The sequence below is a fragment of the Lonchura striata genome, chromosome 20 (genome assembly GCF_050655825.1).
Source record: "Lonchura striata isolate lonStrDom1 chromosome 20, ASM5065582v1, whole genome shotgun sequence".
Taxonomy (NCBI): Eukaryota; Metazoa; Chordata; class Aves; order Passeriformes; family Estrildidae; genus Lonchura; species Lonchura striata.
Genome location: NC_140722.1, coordinates 1,864,755 through 1,882,228, shown reverse-complemented (window position 1 = coordinate 1,882,228; position 17,474 = coordinate 1,864,755). Strand labels below are relative to the sequence as shown.

At 61.6% G+C, this 17,474-nt stretch overlaps 1 protein-coding gene across 22 annotated transcripts in view; it reads left to right on the top strand.

Annotated features, from left to right (window-relative positions):
- The window catches only part of EPB41L1 (erythrocyte membrane protein band 4.1 like 1), a 63,059-nt gene that overhangs the window by 28,436 nt on the left and 17,149 nt on the right, over positions 1-17,474 (top strand). For 9 of the 22 annotated variants that reach the window (XM_085557884.1, XM_085557878.1, XM_085557882.1 and 6 more), the window contains exons 3-15: positions 8,352-8,516; positions 9,140-9,244; positions 9,321-9,363; positions 10,025-10,100; positions 10,305-10,523; positions 10,610-10,697; positions 10,940-11,092; positions 11,803-11,900; positions 12,048-12,223; positions 12,873-13,021; positions 13,538-13,573; positions 15,296-15,487; positions 16,639-16,737. In XM_085557884.1, coding sequence (XP_085414010.1) covers positions 8,352-8,516; positions 9,140-9,244; positions 9,321-9,363; positions 10,025-10,100; positions 10,305-10,523; positions 10,610-10,697; positions 10,940-11,092; positions 11,803-11,900; positions 12,048-12,223; positions 12,873-13,021; positions 13,538-13,573; positions 15,296-15,487; positions 16,639-16,737 — 1,599 coding nt within the window. Of the gene's footprint in view, positions 1-2,086; positions 2,285-7,607; positions 7,799-8,351; positions 8,517-9,139; positions 9,245-9,320; positions 9,364-10,024; positions 10,101-10,304; positions 10,524-10,609; positions 10,698-10,939; positions 11,093-11,802; positions 11,901-12,047; positions 12,224-12,872; positions 13,022-13,537; positions 13,574-15,295; positions 15,488-16,638; positions 16,738-17,474 lie in introns of those variants that run through there. The other 13 variants (XM_085557893.1, XM_085557891.1, XM_021548122.3 and 10 more) reach the window with 7 other exon arrangements.

Genomic DNA, 17,474 nt, shown 5'->3' with positions numbered 1-17,474 from the left:
TGGAGCAGGGGCTGGGCAAGGTGACCTGCAGAGGTGCCTCCAGCCTCCCCTTCTCGAGCACCGTGCAGGGGCCTGTGGCTGGGCAGTGTGCAGGGGTTCAGCAGGGCACAGTGGGTCTTCCCTGGGCATGGTGAAAGCGCTGATGCCACAAGGCCCAAGTGCCAGCAAGACTCCCTTTGGAACCTGTGGGTGTCCTTGTGCACCCTGGGGGATCTCACCAGGGTTCACCATGGAACCACAGAGGCTGGAAAGGAATTCTGTGTGCCAAGTCCAACCCTTCACCCTGCTCTGTCAAGGCCACCACTCACACAATGTCCCCGAAGTGCCACATCCGTCTTTTAATTCCCCCAGGGATGGTGACTCCACCACTGCCCTGGAAGCCTGTGCCAGTGCCAGACCACACTTCCCAAGATCTTTGGAGTGAAGAGGAGTTTCCACAGGCCTCTCTGCAGTTAGTGGGTAGTGAATGCAGTGGGTCCCTTCCAGCCAGGCCAGAGCCTGAGCCCCTCTATCTATTGCTTGCTGCCAGGGATGGAGGGAAGGGCCTTCCTGCCCTTGTTTTCCCCAGGCTACCTGCTGGAGCCAGACTCTGTTCAGTTGTGGGTGATACCAGCCCTGACCAGTGCTGAGCAGCAGTGGCTGCACCCTCCTGGAGAGTTGGGAAAGGGAGAGATTCAGGGCTGGCAGTGCCATCTGGGATGCTGAGGCTGCCTGGGCACGGTGCATGCTCCCATGGGGGCTGCAGGGTGTGGGGGAGCTGCAGGCCCCACTGCAGGCCTGCCTGAATTGTGGGGATTGCACTGCTGAGGTGTCAGATTAGGCTGCTGAGCAGGCAAGGAGTATGAGTTTGCTGGGAAGTGGGATTCCTGGTTCTCCCTGGCTGCAGGCTTCTGTGTTTCAGAATGGGACCCCTGGGCTGTCCCAGTTCAGTGGCTCAGGAGCCCCTGTGAAGGTGCTCAGCCTCGGGGAGGGTTCAGAGGGAGGGCTGTGGGGGCTGGGACCCCTTCCCTGCCCATCTGGTTCCCCCAGGGCTGATGTTCTTGACTGGGGGGGCAGTCCATGAGCATCCCAACCCATGGGTACCACTTGGGGAGCTCATACTGGTGAGCAGCTAGGCAATCTGGGTTTCTCCTTTTGCATCCAGCATAGTCACCCACACAGTGAGTGCCTGTACCCTGACAGCCAGAGCCTGAGGGGGTCTCCCAGCAAGTCCTCAGACTTGTGCTTTGTCCCCTTTGGTTCCCGATGGCTTGGCATGCCCAGGACTCCCATCAGCGGGTGCTGGAACTGGTGGGCCCTGCCTGGGCACCGCTGCTCCCAGCAGGCTGCCCACAGCTGGTCAGGGTACCCCAGTCCCTGCCTGCCCCCCGGGCCCCCGCCCACGTCCCTGCCTGTGCTCCGGGTGTTCCTGTTGCCAGCAGGAGCTGTCCCTCTGCCCGGCAGGGTCAGGGCTGCAGGAACTCCCGTTGTGTTGTGGGCTGCGAGCACCCTGCAGAGTTTCCCTCCCGTGTTTGCTCCTGGGGCTGTCCCTCCCAGGGGAAGAGCGGGGCACACGTGCCCGGAGACAGGGATGTGCCGGGTGCCACGCTCGGCCCTTCACCCTGGGTGACAGAGCCTCTGTTCGGCCGCCCTGCTGGGACAGCTCGGCCCATCCTGAGGCGAGCAGAGTGCTGGGTTAGGATGGCAGCGCAGTGTTTGCTGCCCCAGGACCCAGGGCAGGGCTGGGGAGCGCAGGACACTGCCAGGTTACCTTGGCATAGGGATGTGCAGCCGAGCTCTCCTTCCCTGCCGGGGGTCCGCAGGGAAGGATCCCGGCAGGAGTGCCCGGGCCGGGATGAGTCAGGAATTTGCGGGGACGGGGAGCGGTGGGGCTGGCACCGGCATCCCGGGGGACGCGCCCGGCACGCCCGGGAGGGCACCCGGCGCTGGGCCGGGGAGGCAGCCCCGCTCCCAGCTCCCATCCCATCCCGTCCTGTCCCATCCCGTCCCGTCCCATCCCATCCCGTCCCGTCCCATCCCAGGCCGGCTGCGGCTGCAGTGCACGTTCATCCATCGTCACTGCGCGGGGCGTGGGAAGAGGCGGCTCTGCAGAAGGCGCTGCCTCGGATGCAGCGCCAGCCCGGCGGGACGAACCGAGCCGGGCTGAGCCGTGCCGGGCTGAGCCGTGCCGGGCTGAGCCGAGCCGGGCTGAGCCGAGCCGGGCTGAGCCGAGCCAGGCTGAGCCGAGCCGGGCTGAGCCGAGCCGGGCTGAGCCGAGCCGGAGCCATGGGCAGCTGGCACCCAGGTAGGGCCCCCCGTGGGCGCTGCGCGATGCTCGGCCCCGCTGCCGCTGCTGCCCTGCGTTAAGCCCGTAGCGGGTGCCTGGGGATGGCTGGGGAGGATGCGGCTCCTGGAGCCTGGGGGCGATGGGGGCGCTTGGACTTGATCTTAGAGGTCTTTCCCAAACTTGACGGTTCTATGATTCTGTGACGGGGCACTTTTACAGCTCGGGACACTGCAGAGCTCTGCCCCTGCCAGTGCCCCGTGAGGAGATCAGGGTTCAGTCTCCAGAAGCAGGGGATCCCCTGTGTTTCTGATTCCCTCCCCCCTTCACCATAAACAGCTCATGATCCTCTGGCCCTGATGCAGAGCAGCACAGGAGAACTCTCAGGCTGCACTGCGGAGTGGTTTGGGGATTTGTGTGTCCCATGCCTGGGGGGTGAGGTCCCAGGGGTGGCACTGGGGCTCAGGATGCTGTGTGCTGTCGGGGCTTTGGGGCTGCTTTCCTCGTTTGCTGTTTGTGTGAAGGATTCCCAGGACTCCCCGCCGGGCTCCCCTCAGGTTTCCAGGACGGCTGCAAAGTACTGCCTGTGCCCCTGTCCCCTGCCAGCTCAGCCCTGCTCAGTTGGGGTGCTGGGTGCCACAGTCCCAGTGAGCATCTCTGTTCTGCCTGGGGGCTGGCAGGTGTCTGCAGCCACTGCCCCGCGCCATGCAGCCACTGCCACCCCCACAGGGTGCCCCCTGTCCCTGTGTCTCTGTGGCAGCATCTGTCCCCAGTGTGATCCCACAATGCGATGGGGGCTTTGCTGCCACCATCAGCCCCACGGGCCCTTGGCAGGGGTAGGGGTAGAGGTGTCTGTGTTGTCACCCGTGTCTGTGCTCCCCACCTGAGCTGGAGCTGGTGGAGCCCCGTTCGGGCACTCAGCAGGCAGCTGCTGCTGGCCGGGGACCGAGATGCTCCGGAGTGAAGCCTCGTGGATGGGCAGAGCCTCTGCAGGGAGCGAGGAGCGCAAGGGGGAGTCCGGGAGAAAAGGGGGATGCTCAGCCTTGGAGAGCAGCCCGGCGGCTGGGAGTGACTGGGCAGGCTGCAGGGAGGGGAAGGGAAGGCGCTGCGAGAGGAGCGCTGCAGCGCCTGGAGCTGGGAGATGCTGGGAAAGTGCTGGGGCAAAGCAGCTGGGAAATCCACACTCGGGCCTGAAGGGGAAGGAGGAGGAAAACACCAAGGGGAGGAGGAGCAGGCAGGGAGATGATGGGAGGAGATTCCAAGCATGACAAGCAGGTCTGCCTCTGATCCCGCTGAGGCTTCCTTTGCAGTCACCGTTCCCACTTGCCTGTTCCTGTAGCCAGGAGCTCCATCGGGGAGCCTGGAGCTCCATCCAGCTCCAGCCCTCTCCCCTGAGGAGAGCATCCCCAGCCCTGGGCTCCAGCTGCAGCGGGATCAAGCCAGCCCTTGCTGGAAACTGGGCTTGTGCTGAAAACTCGCCCTTGCTGAAAACTCGGCATGGGGCACCAGGGAATGTGGTGCCAGGAGGAGTCCTTTGGCCACTGCCCTGCGCAGAGCAGGCTCTGGGGGTTTGTGCCCACTGCCTCCAACAGCCTCAGCACAGGATTTGCTCCAGTGGGACAGGCATGAGCAAGGCTGGGTGCTGGGAGGGCTGATGCCCAGAGGGGTGGGGTCCTGCTCCCACTGTAGGAAGTATTTAGAAAGAAATAACTTTAGAACTCCATCAAGTTCACTGCAGTTGTGTAAACCTCTTTTACAGCTTTGTGACGGCAGACATTTCAGTGGAATTGTCCCTTTGGCAGCACTCTGGGACCTGTGTCCTTCCTGAACCCATGGCCTCCACACTGGGGTCTCTGCTGGGACAGCAGGAGCTGAGTTTGCATAAGGAAGGTGCTGTAGGATGGGCAGGGCTGCTGCTCCCTGTGTGTGCTGTGCTGCCCCCTCATATCAGGGACAGCTCCTGCCCATGGCACAGAGCTGCTCCCAGGGCAGCATCTCCTTCTGCAGCTCTTGAGGGCCATGGGAGAGGCCATGGGAAAAAAGAGGGACAAGGGGCTGGACGGGTTTCACCCTGAGTGTACTCAGGTCCCTGCGGAGCCTGCAGGTGCCCCCGGGGTGCTGGAGCTCATGTGGGCTTTGGTGTCCATCTCCCACAGCCCTGAGTGCAGGTGAGTGCAGAGGTGACCAGTCTGCCACAGAGAATGACAGCGTTCCACTGTAGGTGCCACAGTCCCCAGGAGCTTGGTGCTGCCAGGCTGGGGCTGGCCGTGGGCTGCAGCAGCACTGGGGTGAGTGGCAGTGTTGGAGGAGCCCCAGCCTTCCCAGTCAGTCCCAGGGCAGGCCAGGAACGGCTCCTGAATGCGGCCCTTGTGGCTGTGCCCGGGAGCGTGGCAGTGCCAGCGTGGTCCCTCCATCAGGGCTGTGCAGCTGCAGGGCTCAGCTGCAGCAGGGCCATGCCTGCCACCACTGCCCCTGCCAGCCCTGGCTCTCTCAAACAGCTCCTCTGCAATGCTCCTGTGCTCCTCCTCCCCAGCAATGACCCTGGGTAGGGACCAGAGCCTCCCCAGCATGACTGAGGCCAGAGACTGAGGGATTCCCTGCCCTGGGAGCTGGGAGATTGTCCCTGGGGATTTGCCAGGCTCCCTTAGCAGAGCTCTGCCACCCTGGCACTCCTGTGCCATGCTCTCGCTGGCTTCAGCTGGAAGGCAGTCCCTGGGGTCGGGTTCCTGGAGCACCATCAGAAGGTTGGAACTGGAGCTCAAGATGCAGAAGTGAAGTGGGATGAATTCTCAGTTTACTATGCTTAAGAAACCCCCTCATTTCCCCAGAGATCACTGCAGGGCAGAAAGTTTAGAAATGTCAAGTGAAAAACTCAGCATGTTTTTGGCCCAAAGTGATGCATTGTCATTTTAGAGATTTCACGTTGATTAAAAATTCACACACTGACATCCAAGTGGAAGTGCTTGGGAGTGATCCACACAGGGACCAGGGCTTGGAGTGAGCAGCTGCTTGAATTTGCAGTGGAAAAAAGCAGCCCTTTTTCCTCTGTGGAAAAAACAACCCACTGGTGACCCCTGAAAGCTCCTGGTGGCCTTGGCTGAGCGGTGGGGTCTGTCAGGAGGAGCTGATGCTGCTCAGGGTGGGTTGTGTGGCCTGTCATGGCCATGGCACAAGGGGCTGACATCCTGGGCCTCTGGGTGTGAACTGAGGCCTCTTGGTGACCACGCAGCCGGCGCAGGCACAGGAGGGGAACGTTCCTGGGATCTCCCAGCTGCAAATCCGGCGGAAGGCGTAGGCTTGACTCCCTGTCTTCTCCATCACCTCCTCTCCATTCCCTCCACCCCCAGAGCCAGTTTTAGTCATTTTCCTGGGAAGGTTTCACATCTTCCCACGGCTGAGGACACCTGAAGGGCAGCAGTGGGACAGGAGCTGTGGTGTGGGATGGGTTTCTTTGTGAGTCTTGGTGACACTGAGTTGAGCCTGAGTGGTGCAGTGGATCCACCAGGGATGGGGCACCCAGAGGGTCCTGGGCAGCCTGGAGGAGCTCACGTGAACCTCATGGAGTTCAACCAGGCCAAGTGCAAGTTCCTGCACCTGGGTCAGGGCAGCCCGAGCACCAGCACAGGCTGGGGCTTGGTGGGTGGGGAGCAGTCCTGGGAGAAGGACTTGGGGGTGCTGGTGGTGACAAATTGGATGTGACCTGGCCATGGGCACTGACAGCCCAGAAACCAATCCTGCCCTGGGCTGATCACACAGTGTGGGCAGAGGTGAGGAGGAGATTCTGCCCCTCTGCCCACCCAGGTGAAACCCCACCTGCAGAGCTGCCTCCAGCTCTGGGGACCCAACATCAGAAGGATGTGGAGCTGCTGGAGTGAGTCCAGAGAGGCCACAAAGATGCTCCAAGGGCTGGAGCCCCTCTGCTCTGGGACAGGCTGGGAGAGCTGGAGGTGTTCACCTGGAGAAGAGAAGGCTCCAGGGAGACCTTGGAGCCCCTTCCAGTGCCTAAAGGAGCTCCAGGAGAGCTGGAGAGGGACTTTGGACATTGGATAGAGGGACAGGACAAGGGGGAATGGCTTCTCACTGCCAGAGGGCAGGCTTAGATGGGATACTGGGGAAAAATTTTTCCTTGTGAGAGTGCTGAGGCCCTGGCACAGGGTGCCCAGAGCAGCTGTGGCTGGCCCTGGATCCCTGGAAGTGTCCAAGGCCAGACTGGATGGGGCTTGGAGCAGCCTGGGACAATGGAAGGTGTCCCTGCCCATGGCAGGGTTTGGAATTAGAACAGGATCTGCAGGCATTACATTACTCAGGGCTGCTAGTGTGGCTGCTCTGTGGCCAGGCTGGGTGGTATGACCACAGGGTCACAGATGCTCCAACTGAGCCACCTTGTGCAGCCACAGCCCTCAGACTCAGGTAGGGACAATCCCAGCAGGTGCTGCCCAGCTGGACATGGCCTGGTGGGGAGTTGGCAGGGCTTGAGCAGCCTGAGTGGAGAATGAGTGATGGTCCAAAGGGTGCTCCATGATCTGTGGAGTGTGGACACTCCCAGGACACCTTGCTAGCCCATGCTGTGGCATAAAAGGTTTCCAAACCATAAAGGTTCCAAAAACACGCTGCTGAGCATCTCAGTATGGAAAGTGCCCTCTCCTCCCTGTTCCTGGCCCTGGGATTGTTTTTCAGGCAGCTGGGGCTGGAGGCAGGAATCCACAGGGTCCCGGGCTGGCCGTGGGAACCCAGCGTGCTGCTGCTGCTGCTGGGGCAGCCAGAGGGGAGCAAACCAGCCAGCCCGGATGCGAGCTGTGGAGCTGTCCGTGTTTGCCATTTCCTGTGTCACTGCAGCCTTTCCCCTGACTCACAGCCTGCCTTGTCCACCCACTTGGAGAAAACACCAAGTGAAGGTTCCAGCCGGTGCAGGGGTGTGGGAGCAGGGGGTCAGAGCAGCCCCACTGCCTGCTGTTCAGGGATGGGGCATGACCAGGTGGGTCCTTGTCACTGTGTCCCTCTCCACTGCTGGCTCTTGTCCTCCAGCTCAGCGTATGAAATCCTGGTGTCCTGTGCTGCTGACACCAGCCCTTTGCAAAGCCAGCTCTTGGCACAGACAGGGAGCCAGGCTCTGGCAGTGGATCTGTGCATGGACAGGGACAGGGCTCTGGCAGTGAAAGGGTCAGGGCTCTGGCAGTGGATCTGTGAGTGGACAGGGCCAGGGCTCTGGCAGTGGGTCCGTGTGAGGCAGAGATGGGCACATCCCAGGCCTGTCCCGCCTCCCCCGAGCAGCCGGGGCATCCCGGCGGCGCCCGGGCAGCTCCCCGGCCCCGGTGACCGCCGCTGTCTCTCCCCGGCGGCACAGCGCGCTGACCGGCGGTCATGACAACGGAGACGGGCCCCGGCTCGGCGGTGAGGAACGCGCAGGAGGACGCTCCGCCGCAGCCGCTGGAGGCGGCCGCCCCGGGCCCCGCGGCCGCGCCCAGCCCCGCCGGCCGCGACACCGACCCCAATGAGAAGCTGGGGGCGCAGCCGGACAGCCGAACCACGGAGCCGGTGAGTGGGCTGGGCGGGGGCCGTGAGAGGGGACGGGCAGGAGCGGCCCGGGCGGGGCCGCGGTGCGGGCGGCGGGCCCGGCCCCCTCAGGCGGCGCTGGCCGCGCTCCGCCGCCGCCCCGCTGCCCGCTCCGCCCTGCAGCGGACGGGCCGTGTGTAGCCAGGCGAGCCGGGGCGCCGGGACCGGCCCTGCCGGCCCCTCCGGCTGGGAGTGCTGTCCCGGCCCGGCTGAGCTGCCCGGGCCCGGCTGAGCTGCCCCGGCCCGGCTGAGCTGCCCCGGCCCGGCTGAGCTGCCCTGGCTGCAGCCGTGGAGCTGCTGGGAGATGAGCTGCTGCCCTGGTGGCTGGGCAGGGAGGATTTGAGTGCCGAATTGACCCAGGTGTCCATTTTCCAGGGAGCTGGGCTGTGCTGGCAGTGCGGGTTGGTGGAACTGGCCCTGGCTGGGCACGGTCCGTGGGCAGCTGCCCTGCTCTGCTGTGCAGAGCCTTCCCCCTCTGCCCGTGTGTGCCTCGGCAGCGGTGCCAGGTAAAACCCTCTGTGTGTCCCTGCTCCAGGGCACAGACATGGAGGACAAGGACTACAGTGAGACCGATGGGCTCTCTGACAAAACAACTCCCAGCAAGACCCAGAAGTCACCTCAGAAAACCACCAAGAAAGTGAAGAGTGCCCTGTGCAGGGTGACGCTGCTCGATGCATCCGAGTACGAGTGTGAGGTGGAGGTGAGTCCCCAGATTTGGGGCATCTGTGCTGGCACCAAGGAGGGGACACTCCCATGCCCAGTCCAGAGAGTCCTGAAGGACGGGACTCATCCTAGAACAGCTTTGTAGTACTTCTGTCCTAGACAAAAACACACACAGAATTTAAGTTGAAAATTCAGAATTAGTTAAAAATCTGGAAAGAAAGACCCTTGCAGGGAATATTAGCCCAGTGAAACGAAATTTGGCTGCTACTCATAAGAGAAAACAGTCTGTCAGAAGCTTAGTGGCTGGGGATAGAGCTCTGCCTGGCAGTTCAGGCACCTGTCAGTGGCTGCAGGATGGGACAGAGGAGACATGCACCTGTCAGTGGCTGCACCAAGGGTGCTGTCCATCACTTCACATGCTCCTGGCTCCTGGTGGCTCTCCTATGCTGGGGGATCCAGCCACCACTGCCACCAGGAGCCCATCCTTGCAGCCCTGGGACCTGGGTGCCCTGGTGCTGGGACATACAGGTGATCCTGGGGCTGCAAGGCTGGGATGTGGTGAAGCCCACACTGGGTGAGAGCATGTTTTGGTGGTCACCTGGAGGGTGTCCAGGAGCACAAGGGACCAGCTGACCATCATCCTGTCCATGTCTCCGACAGAAACACGCCCGAGGCCAGGTGCTCTTTGATATGGTGTGCGAGCACCTCAATCTCCTGGAGAAGGACTACTTCGGCCTCACCTTCTGTGATTCAGACAGCCAGAAGGTAAGCACAGGGGGTCCCTCTACAGCCACCCCCTCCAAGGTGGAGGCCCCACTGACCTGCTGTCTCCTCGTTGCAGAATTGGCTGGACCCCTCCAAGGAGATCAAGAAGCAGATCCGCAGTAAGTGCCTGGACAGGGTCCATCCTCCCCAGCCCGGGGTGTCCCGTGCGGCTCTTGGATGGCTCAGTGTGGCTGTCCTGTGGCAGGTCACCTCCCCTCCTGCCCTGAAGGGGACCTTTGGCAGCTGGCCTGGGGACAGGGACGCTGTTGCTCATTCAGCTGTTTATTACTCACCTCTTCTCTTACTCGTGAGAGGCGAGGGGACAAAGGACTCCGTCTGGGCCAGTGGAGAACTGTCTGAGACTTGGTGCTGCTCTGGGCACTGCCTGGCCCATGCAGGGAGGACATGGATGGTAGGGAGAGTGGGGGGCCTTGCTGAGACAGGTCCTGGGGTGTATCATGGTATTGCCTTGCTGGGATGGCAGAAGAACTGTTGCCCAAGGTGTCACGTTCTGGGATAGAGGAGGCTTTTACTGGGGCACTGAACTGGTGGCTCCTGCCATTGTGATGCTTTGCTGTCCCCAGCTCTCTGGGGAGAATTCCCCAAAAGTTGTGCTGGAGTCCCAAAGGCTGAGCCCCTGGCAGCCTTTGGAGCCCTCTTGTCCCTGCCCTGTGCAAGGCTTGTAGGGAGCAGCAGGATTTTCAGTGGACACATGCATGCTCCTGTGTCCTGCATGCAGCCTGGTGGGTGCTGTCCTGAACTGCTCTCTCCCCTCCCTAGGCGGGCCCTGGAACTTTGCCTTCACTGTGAAGTTCTACCCTCCAGACCCTGCCCAGCTCACAGAGGACATCACCAGGTGAGGACCATGGGCTTCCCTCCCAGGGAGTCGCAGCCTGCTCCAGAGGGCATCAGATTCCTTCCCAGGGAATCCCAGCCTGCTGCAGGATGCACAAGTCTCCTTCCTGGAGAGCCCAAACCTGCCCTGGGATGCACCAGATTGGTTCGTGGGGAACCCCACCCTGCTGCCCTGCCCCAGTCTGACCGCCTGCCCCTCCTGCAGATATTACCTGTGCCTGCAGCTCCGTGCTGACATCATCACGGGGCGCTTGCCCTGCTCCTTTGTCACCCATGCCCTGCTGGGCTCCTACGCTGTCCAGGCCGAGCTGGGTGACCACGACACCGAGGAGCATGTGGGCAACTACGTGAGCGAGCTGCGCTTCGCCCCCAACCAGACGCGGGAGCTGGAGGAGCGCATCATGGAGCTGCACAAGACCTACCGGTGAGCCCTGGGAGGGTACAGCATAGACAGCTGCCCCACGCCCCTGGGGCGCCCAGCCACGTTTCCCCCTCTCTGTTTCCCTGCAGGGGAATGACCCCCGGGGAAGCAGAGATCCACTTCCTGGAGAATGCCAAGAAGCTCTCCATGTACGGGGTGGACCTCCACCACGCCAAGGTACAGGGCTGGGGGCTGTCAGAGCGCTGCCCCTTCCCAGCCTGCTCCTGCCCACTTTCCTCCTGTAGGGAAGGCTCCTGGCATGGCTTTGAGTGGCACCAGAGAAGCATCAGAGATCAAACTCCACCAGCCTGGGGTTCAGGGTTCCCTCTGCCAGCCAGCACTCTGCAGGAGGGAGGTGGCACTGCTGGCCACGCTGGCTCTTGCCAAGCTGCTGACCTGTCCCCTCCTGTCCCCTCCAGGACTCAGAGGGCATCGACATCATGCTGGGCGTCTGCGCCAATGGCCTCCTCATCTACAGGGACCGGCTGCGCATCAACCGCTTCGCCTGGCCCAAGATCCTCAAGATTTCCTACAAGAGGAGCAACTTCTACATCAAGATCCGCCCGGGGGAGGTGGGTGCCAGGTGCTGGTGCAGCGTCTGGGTACCTGTCCTGAGGCTGATGGCGAGGATTTCCTCACCTGGCTCTGGCCTCTGCTCCAAGGATCCCACATTTATGACCATGCTGGCCAAGAGAGCACATTTCCTGTGGCATGGATTTTCATTTGTGTTTTCTAGTGACTTCAGCAGCTGAGGAATGCCAGGATCCCATCCCTGACAGACACTGTGACCCTGCTGGTCACAGTGTATAGGACCCTGCTGCTCCCTGGTATAGGGAGTTTGTCCAGGAATGGAGGTTGAGGGCCATTTTTGTCACATGTTCACAAGATTTTTTCATTCGTTTTCAGTCTTTATTTTCATTCATTTATGGTAGGAAAACGCATTTCCACTCACATGTACCAGCAAGCTGGAGGGCAAGGACAGCACACATGGGAGTGATGCCCTCTGACCAAAGCAGCTGTAAAAACTTTTTGTTTCTTGAGGGAGTTTGTCTTGCACAGAAAAGCAATTTACTGCTGAGGAAAGTGCTTAGCCAGAGGTGTGAGGTGTATCCCATCACTCTGCTGGGCATGGACCATCCTACCATGGACTTGAATAAGATTTTTGAGGGTTTTTTGCATGGTCACAGCTCCTGCCAGGGGAACCTGAGGATCTTGGCAAGGTCCTGGCATGTTTACCCAGGGCAGGATGTGCCTGTAACAGCCTGTCTCTCTCTCCCCCAAGTACGAACAGTTTGAGAGCACCATTGGCTTCAAGCTGCCCAACCACCGCTCAGCCAAGAGGCTCTGGAAGGTCTGCATAGAGCATCACACCTTCTTCAGGTGAGGCACCTTCTCTAGACCTTCTCCAGGCCTTCTTTCCTGGAGGCAGACACATTCCTGCTTCTGCTGCAGTGGGTGCACGTGGGGAGCAGTGCCAGGGGGCCTGACTGAGGCTCACTGACACCATCCCACCCCTGTGCTCCCTAGGCTGGTGTCCCCAGAGCCACCCCCCAAGGGCTTCCTGGTGATGGGCTCCAAGTTTCGGTACAGCGGGCGCACGCAGGCGCAGACGCGCCAGGCCAGCGCCCTCATCGACCGCCCCGCGCCCTTCTTCGAGCGCTCCTCCAGCAAACGCTACACCATGTCCCGCAGCCTGGACGGAGGTATGGGGGGACAGGGACCCTGCTGCACTGGCAGGGACAGGGACCCTGCTGCACTGGCAGGGACAGGGGACACTGCTGCACTGGCAGGGACAGGGGACCCTGCTGCACTGGCAGGGACAGGGGACACTGCTGCACTGGCAGGGACAGGGACCCTGCTGCACTGGCAGGGACAGGGGACACTGCTGCACTGGCAGGGACAGGGGAAGCTGCCCAGCCTCGCTGTGAGGGGTCATAGCAGCATCAGGCTTTCTTCTGGAGACTGTCCCCAGCCTCATCCCCCTGGCACAGGGGCTGGCCCCACCCCAAGGGGTAGCTCAGACTGTGCATGAACAGGGGGACATGGTAGGGCTGGGGTCAGGCAGCTCAGGGACACATCACCCGCTCCCCTGTAACCTGGGACCCCTGGGACTACCTGCCCCAGGTGTGAGCTGGCAAGGGTAGGGGGCCTGGGGCAGGAGCAGGGTGGCAGGGCTGCAGGGCTGCAGTGACCTGGCTGTCAGAGCTGGCAGGGGGCTGGGGAAGGAGCAGGGTGGCAGGGCTGCAGGGCTACAGTGATCTGGCTGTCATAGCTGGCAGGGGCAGGGGACTGGGGGCTGGGGCAGGAGCAGGGTGGTAGGGCTGCAGTGACCTGGCTGTCCTCCGTGGGCAGAGTTCTCGCGCCCAGCCTCTGTCAGCGAGAACCACGACGCCGGGCCCGAGGGTGAGAAGCAGGATGAGGACAGTGAGTTTGGCAGCAGGAGACGCTCTGAGACAGAGGATGAGGAGGTGACCACCCCGACAAAGATCAAGGAACTGAAGGTACAGCTGAGGTGGGCAGAAGAGGGTGGGGGTGGAGGAGTAGGTGGACAGGTCCCGGGCACAGGCAGCAGGGCTGGGCTGCAGGCAGGAAGGGTCACCTCGGGGCAGGGTCCCTGCAGCTCTGTTCGTGTCAGCTGTGCCCCAGGCTGGTGGGACCCTTTGGATGTGTCTCTTGGCCCCACCAGTGGAAGTGGAGCTGTCACAGGGGTTCATCTTAACTTGGATTCCCCAGAGCCCTCCATGTGGTCTCAAGGCTCATCCCCAGGCAGGGCTGGACCTGGGAGCAGCCCGGTTCTGGGACAGGGATGGGGACAGGCTGAGCGTATCAGTGCCCATCACTGCTTGGGCACAGCCCACCCCACCCTGCCCTGGTCCCTGGGCTGTCCCAGCCCATTTCAGCCCCATGCTGGGAGGGGAGGGGGTGTCCCTACCAGCCTATCAGCTTAACTGTGGTGTTTGTGACAAGTGCCCTCAACTGACCCTGCTGGTTACTTTTAACTCTCTCTTTGCTGCCAGCCGGAGCACGAAACAACCCCCAGGCACAAGCAGGAGGTATTCTCTCTCTGGAGTATCTTAGTCCTCATTGGTCCATCATATTGTCCATCCTTCCCAAAACAAGTCCGTCTGTCACCCTATTTACTGGAATACAAGATGCTCCGGGCCGGGGGTTGGGTGCTGGAGGAGCCCGAGGAACAGGCAGCTGGGATCAGCTGTGGCATCTTCTATCCCACTAAGTAAGGTGGTCCTGATCGTGCCTGTGAGCAAGAGCCCTCCCAAGGGCAGGACAGCCCCTGGCCCATTGGGATGACCTGGCTTCTGCTTGTGTTCCTGACCCTACCATGTCCTCACCTTGTGTCTCCTCTCCTGTGGAGCTAGTCCCATCCTCCTGCTGGCACCCAACCCATGCTCTGCTCCTGCCTGACCCAAACTGCCTCATCCCCCCCTGCCCAGCTCTCCTGCAGCCCCCGAAGAGCTGGGCTAAGGCTCCTCAAGCACTGTGGCTGCCATCCCACCCCACAAGGGCCAAGAGGCTTTGAGCTGCCTGGGGGAGCCAGCACTCACACCAGCCCTGTGCCTGCCGACCCTGAGAGGGGCTGAGCAGAGAGGGAGGCTGAACCCTCCCTGCACAAATTGTGCCTGTGGTGGCCCCATCAGGAGCAATTTGTCTCGGCCTCAAACCCAGGGCTGCTCTCTGGGGGATCCCCTTTGTGGGCAGAATCCCAGCTGGAGCTGCCAATGGGAGCGAGCACGGCCAGGGGTGGGGTTGGCCGTGCCGGCACCGCCCAGACTCCCTGTGCAGCCCCACCGGGGGTGGGCACCGGCCCCGACCCCGCCCGCCTCATTGCTTGCCCACTGCATGTGCATGTGCTGCGCCCAGCCCAGAGGTGGGCACACCTGAGCCCTCCTCACCTCGGACATGCAGGGCCAGGGCGGGACTTTTCCTGAGCTCTGCTGAGCCTTCTGCGTCTGGAAAATTTGGCTGGGCTTTTCCTGGGACTCTCACGGGTCTCTGTTCTGTTGCCGAGGAGGTACGAGGGAGGTGTTTGGGGGCCTCCTTTTGCACCTCAGGAGGGCTTTGGGTTTGGGTTGGAGGCAGAAGCCAGGTTCCTCCTGGGAGCCGGTTTGCCCACCTCTGCGGCGGGACGAGGGGGCACCCTGGCGCCGTGCCCTCACCGAGCCACACTCTGACACCTGACTCCTCTCCCCTGAGTGCTCTGAGCTGTTCTCTCTCCACAGCAGATCAGACCCACCCACCCTGAGCTGGTCCACAGGGATCCAGTCTTGGATCCATGCTGGACATCCCTGCCCAGCCCTGGGCCTCCACCCCTTTGTCAGAGCCTGCTCCAGAGCTCTGCTGGAAATGCCTTTCTGAGACAGAGCCTGGGCTCCCTCTGTGCCTGGCACCAGACAACAGCAGAGGCTGCTGGTGTTTCCAGCAGTGCCCCATTCCTTGCTGATCCCAAGGGAAAGCTGGGTGTTCTCTCCAGGAAGCTTTAGCTTGTCCCCACCCAGGAGGACACAGAGCCCTGGATATGCCACCAGGCCATGCCATGCCCTTTACCTGCTACATACGTTCTGCTGCTGCCTGCAGTGAAAGAGCTCCTCCCTCTCCTACAGTGAGACCTGCAGACCATGGTGCTCCATTATGCTCCTCATTTGGCTCCTGAGACCCTAAATTCCAACCCAGTGTGACACCAACCCTCCCGGTGCCCCTGCCCATCCCTTTGGACTGGGCTGCTGCTTTAACCATCGCTCTCTTCTCTCCTTCCCAAGTTTTTAGACAAGCCAGAGGACGTTTTGCTGAAGCATCAGGCCAGCATCAATGAGCTGAAGCGGACCCTGAAGGAGCCTAACAGCAAACTGGTTCACAGGGACCGGGACAGGAGGCTGCCTTCCTCACCAGCCTCTTCCTCACCCAAGCACGAGGATGAAACACCAAAGGGAACCCCTGAAAAGGCCACTGAGGTTTGTTCTGCTGCTTCTCTTCCAGAGAGGATCAGGATCTGCTGGGGAAGAGTTCTTCAGCTCCCATGCTGCCCTGAGGAAACTCAGTGGGAGTGACGTGCTGGGGACAGGGGTGTTGTTTCTGTTTTGAACCATTTTCACTGGTGGTGGGGGTTCTCCCTGGGCACTGCAGGAGACTGAGCAGCCCTTGTCTGGAGGGGTTTTGGGGGCACCTGAGAGGTGGGCTTTGGCTCTGGTGGCCCATGGGATGGGGTTTTGCTCACTCTTCTCAGGAGCAGCCTGTGGGGTAGGGCCAGCGCAGTTCCTGCCCAGGGGTGTCCCCAGCACAGCAGGACCAGGCTCCTGTGCAGGAGTGCCCCATGGTGCTCTCAGCAGTGGAACCTGGGTGGTGGGAGGAGGTGGAAGATGAGTGGTGCCATGCTGGCATTCCAAACCTTCTGGGTATTCTGCACACTGGCTTTGCACTGGGACCATGGGGACAACAGGAGAGTGCTGGAATTGGGGTACCAGGACAGAGCCCCCGGTGCTGGAGGGGTGTGGATGTGGCACAACTGGGCTCTGTGGCCTGGGGCCCTGCTGGACTCAGTGCAGCAGCATGTGACAGGAGTGTCCCCCTGCCAGCCTGGATGCCCTGTCCCTGCCGGGGACCTTCCCTGCCTGCTGTCCCTCGGCAGGGCTCTGAGCCAGTGCTGTGCCCACAGCAGGGGACATGGCTCCAGGAGGGTGGGTGCTGCTCTGCCCTGGCTGCCTCCTGTCATGGAGAGGGCACGGGCTCTGTGGGGAATTTGGGGTGTGCCCATGTTCCCACTGGGCCCCAGCACTGCCTGGAGATTGGGGCTGCAGGGGGGGCTGTGGCCCCTCACAAAGCACTCGGCTGGGAAGAGGAAGAGGGGCTTTTCCTCACATTGATTTTACCATGGAATATATCAAGTACAGAGATGTGAATGGAGCATCTAGAGCTGGCACAGCTGTGACCTCTGTCCATCTATCTATCAATCCTTCCATCCATTCATCCATCCGCTCACCCACCTGCCCACCCTTTGTTCCTTCATTCCTTCTCAAATTCTCCCTTTCTCTCTCTCTCTCTCTCTTTGTCTCTCTGTCTCCCTCTCTCTCTCCCCGTGGGTGCTGGGGTTTCCGTGTTGGCACAGACGATGGAAGAGGACACCTTAGACGATTTTGCATCTGAGCGTGGAGCTTCCCTAAGCATGGAGTCTTTCACGCAGAAAAGCCTTGTCTCCTCTCCTGAGGTTGTCACCATCCCCTTTCTCCCCCACCTCTCACCCTCACCATGGGGGTCCCCAGCCTGCCAAGGGGTGTTTTGCCCTCTGAGCAGAGCTGCCCATGGGTGGGTCCCCTTTCTGGTGATAGCGGGATCCCTCCCAGTACAGGGCTGTTGGTGAAACCTGTCTGCTGGCTGTTCCTGCTGGGCTCTGGGATGTGTTCCTGGAGAGAGCTCCCAGTGCTGCTGCAGGGCTGTGCTGGAGCCAATACTGAGGGCCCCAAGGCAGGGGTGACCCGATGGCCTGGACACCTGGGTGGCTGCTCCAGCAGCCTCAGGCTGTCCTGGCTGCAGCTGGAGCTCCCTGGGCCCAGGCACCCTGACAAAGGGCATCCCCAGACCCATGCCTGTGCACAGCCAGGTCACGCTCCGTCAGCGTGTGGGGTGTGAGCTCTCAGCACCCCCTGTGTGCAGGTTTAGCTCAAGGGAGGGGACAGCCAAGAGTGGTGCCTTCTCTGAGCAGAAGCAGGCTGGGTTTTGAGTCTTGGTTCTGGCAGGAGTGGCCCCAGGGGCATGCAGTGCTGGGACACTTGTCCTGCCTGAGCACCCCAGAGAGAGGCAGAGAGGTGGGGGACAGGCTGGGCACACTCTTGCTCCATGTGGATGTCCCTTCATCCATGCAGAAGTCACTAGCATGGGCAGAAGCCTGAACCTGGGTTGGCTGAAGCAATCCCCAGGAGGCAGGATGGGGGTCAGGGAGGGCTT